The sequence below is a fragment of the Setaria italica genome, chromosome VI, assembly GCF_000263155.2.
Source record: "Setaria italica strain Yugu1 chromosome VI, Setaria_italica_v2.0, whole genome shotgun sequence".
In the NCBI taxonomy this organism is placed as follows: Eukaryota; Viridiplantae; Streptophyta; class Magnoliopsida; order Poales; family Poaceae; genus Setaria; species Setaria italica.
In genome coordinates, this window is record NC_028455.1 from 8176945 (window position 1) to 8180280 (window position 3336).

General features: G+C 50.4%; 1 protein-coding gene across 1 annotated transcript; it reads left to right on the forward strand.

The window, feature by feature from the left end:
* The first annotated feature begins 411 nt into the window (after positions 1 to 411).
* On the forward strand, positions 412 to 2437 carry LOC101765074 (WUSCHEL-related homeobox 10). Its single transcript, XM_022827887.1, has 3 exons — positions 412 to 1097; positions 1239 to 1426; positions 2199 to 2437. Exons 1-3 carry the CDS (start codon positions 530 to 532, stop codon positions 2214 to 2216), a joined length of 774 nt encoding a protein of 257 aa, XP_022683622.1. The 5' UTR covers positions 412 to 529; the 3' UTR covers positions 2217 to 2437.
* The last annotated feature ends 899 nt before the right edge of the window (positions 2438 to 3336 follow it).

The window sequence follows — 3336 nt, forward strand, 5'->3', positions numbered from 1 at the left end:
ACTTTCCTAGGTACATAACTTTTGCCATGTATCTAGGTATAATATATATCTAGGTGCATATCAAAATTTATATACCTAGAAAAGATAAAATGAATAGTAATTTGGGATGGAACTGAATTCGTTGGTAAATTCGTTGGTAAAGATGAGTCCTATAAATATACAATACAAGAGTTCAAACAAATAAGCGGCACCCAAATTATAGTTTATGGACCAACCACCCTTCCACAACATGACAATCTAAAGCTTAATCACCACCTGTGCTGTTTGCTTGCTTAATGCCCTGATTATTATATTAGCCAATGAAAGACAAGAACTCTCTCTCTCCACACACACAGAGAGAGAAACAGAGCCCTATAAGTAGAGAGAGACCCCTCTCAATTATGCCCCCACTCCATTTAGGTTTGCCCTGTGTCGGTCTTCCCTTTGGCTTCCCTTCTATTCCTTTGTCCCTTTCCACAACACTGTCTCATCATCCTAGCTCCCTAGCTTTGATCATTTCCTAGCTCCTCTCTCCCTCTCCACCCCCTCCATGGACTCCCACCACGGCCAAGCTCACCGCAGCAGCGAGGGCGAGCCGACAATGGCGAGGTCGCGGTGGGCGCCGAAGCCGGAGCAGATCCTGATCCTCGAGTCCATCTTCAACAGCGGCATGGTGAACCCGGCCAAGGACGAGACGGCGCGCATCCGCCGCCTCCTCGAGCGCTTCGGCGCCGTCCGCGACGCCAACGTCTTCTACTGGTTCCAGAACCGCCGCTCCCGCTCCCGCCGCCGCGCCCGCCAGCTTCAGCAGGCCTGCAGCGCCACCGCCCACCAGCTCCCGGCCGCCGGCGTCGGCGCCGGCCACTACCACGGCGTCAACGATAACGCATCTCCCTTCGGTATGAACGGGCACAGCCAGGTGCGCGCTGGCATGATGCCCGCGGCCGCGCCCCTGCCGTCCGTTGCCGCAACGGCGCCCCACTTCTTCGCCGAGGAGGTCGACAGCGGCGACGATCTCTTCGCCATCTCGCGGCAGATGGGGCTGATGTCTCGTGGCGGCGACCACCGTTGCGGCTACACGGCTAGCGACGCCTCCCAGATGACCTACCAACCGACTGGTGAGATAACAGTATACATTGTATTGTGGCATCTCAGCATTACTATATTAAACATCTCATATACATAATTATTAGAATTGCTGATCGTATTGCATTGTGGTATCTCGGCATTACTTACGGGTCGATGACAATTATCTGCAGGGATGACGTCTATCCAGGTGTTCATCAATGGGGCGGTGTATGAGGTGCCCGGGGCCGGCGCGCCGTTGGACTTGGCCGGCACGTTCGGCCATGATGCGATGCTGGTTCACTCCTCCGGTGAGATCCTGCCGGTGAACGAGCACGGCGTCCTCATGAAGAGCTTGCAGATGGGGGAATGCTACTACCTGGTAGATGACTATATTATTTTGTTTGTATATATCTTTTTCTTTGAGAAACTATAGCGCTTCTTAAATTCGTAGAAACCACTTTAGTGAGGGTCATTACTTAGGTAATGACTTAAACATGGCCGGCCGTATTTTGGTGGATTAAAACGGCCGGCCGGTGTTCTTCTCCCCCAGCTTCAGCAATGGCACCGGTGGGCCTTAGAGTTCGGGGTTCCGGGTTTGGGGTTGGGGGTTGGAGTTACCTGTGGCCTGTGGGCCTAGAGGAGGCTTCGGGGCGGCTCGCTGGCCAGCTGTGGTGGTGGTCGAGATGGTGGGGGAGTGGAGGTGGCACCTGCGCCGCCGGCGCCGGGCTGCAAAGGACCTCCAGCTGGGTGGTGGAGATGGCGGGGTGAGCACCAGCGACGAGTTAGCGCGGGAGCAGTCGAGATAGCGATGACGGATCCGGCGACCGCGCCACCAAAGATGGGCAGGGCGGCGACGGAGGCGAGGAGAGAGGCCATCAACGTAGAAGGAGGAGGGGGGACGAAGGATGAAGGAGGGAGGGCGGTGGGGGGCGGAGGCTCAACGGCGGGTCTTGTCAGCACCGGGGATGGCGCTAGCAAGGTGGAGGGCAGGCTGTGGCGGTGGTGTTGAGCGGGAGGAGGCGGGGAAAATGGAGTCCATAAGGGCGGACTAGACACGTCCTATTACTTAACGTTGAGATGAGTATTGTATATTGTGCTGCCAGTTAAGAAATTTACAGGATTATCTGATTAAAAATTGTTTTGTTTTCCAGGTTTCGAGATCAACGTAATCAGCTGGCCTCCTGTATGATTATTCAAGGTTGTGTGATAGGAAGCACAAACACTTGATGAGCAGATCGTTTAAGTCCGGATCATGTGTCAGTGTGTGTACTAATGTGTTGTGTTGTTCTCTCTCACTCTCCACATCGATGTATATTATTATCTGAATGCATCGCCCCCTGAGAGTTTCTTTTGATCAGTGTGCTGGAGTTGTTGTAGCTGAACCGGTAATCTAAATGACTTATTTCCTCAATATTCACATCATGCTTGCGCTGTATTGCATATTTTCAAGGCATGTGCTTGTTTATGCTATTGAAAATTTGGAATATATGTACACCTCACATAGCTAGGTAGCTTGTCCCTGGATTAAGATTATGACAATTTCATTTATATAGATTTTTTTTCACAAGATTATGAGTTGAATTACGACATTACAGGAAATGCATCGGTACAGAAAATTATTATGAAACAAACTTATTAGATTCCCTGATTCAAATTAAAAGAAGTACTAATATCTGTATTTGAGGCAATATCACCACACCTAAGTGCGATGATATTCAGCTGATGCACTACGGGAAACACTAAAGTCGCCGAGTGTAATTTTTTCGCCGAGTGCATTATTGCGGGCACTCGGCGAAGGCCGCGTTTGCCGAGTGTATTCCTAGTAACACTCGGCAAACATAATACACTTGGCGAAAACACCATTTGTCGAGTGCCAAAAAAAAATACTCGGCAAACTCGCAGGGGACACTCGGCAAACAAAATCCACTCGGCAAACTCGTGAGCACGTGATCCGCACGTGCGGCGTCCGGTGAAGCCCGTGACGGACGTTAGCTGTTTGCCGAGTGTCGACAGGGGACACTCGGCAAAGCTCGAGGTATGCCGAGTGCTAGGCGGGGCACTTGGCAAACCTCCATGTTTGCCGAGTGTTTTTCCCTCCTCCACGCTCCAAACTTTTTATACTCCATATGTATGACATTTGGCACTGCATGGTAGAAAGGTGGACTATTTATTGACCTGTTTGCTATATTTAATCAAATTAATTTCATTTAGAGTAATTTGTTGATTTAAGTCAAATTTGAACTGCAGGTGATTGGAATAATGGAATAATATGAGTGGAAAAATCATATT

Excerpts from the sequence above, each read along its gene's own strand:
- LOC101765074 (XM_022827887.1), top strand. The coding sequence starts at position 530 with ATGGACTCCCACCACGGCCAAGCTCACCGCAGCAGCGAGGGCGAGCCG. Across the intron at positions 1,098-1,238 it reads GATGACCTACCAACCGACTG|GGATGACGTCTATCCAGGTG; the intron begins GTGAGATAACAG and ends AATTATCTGCAG.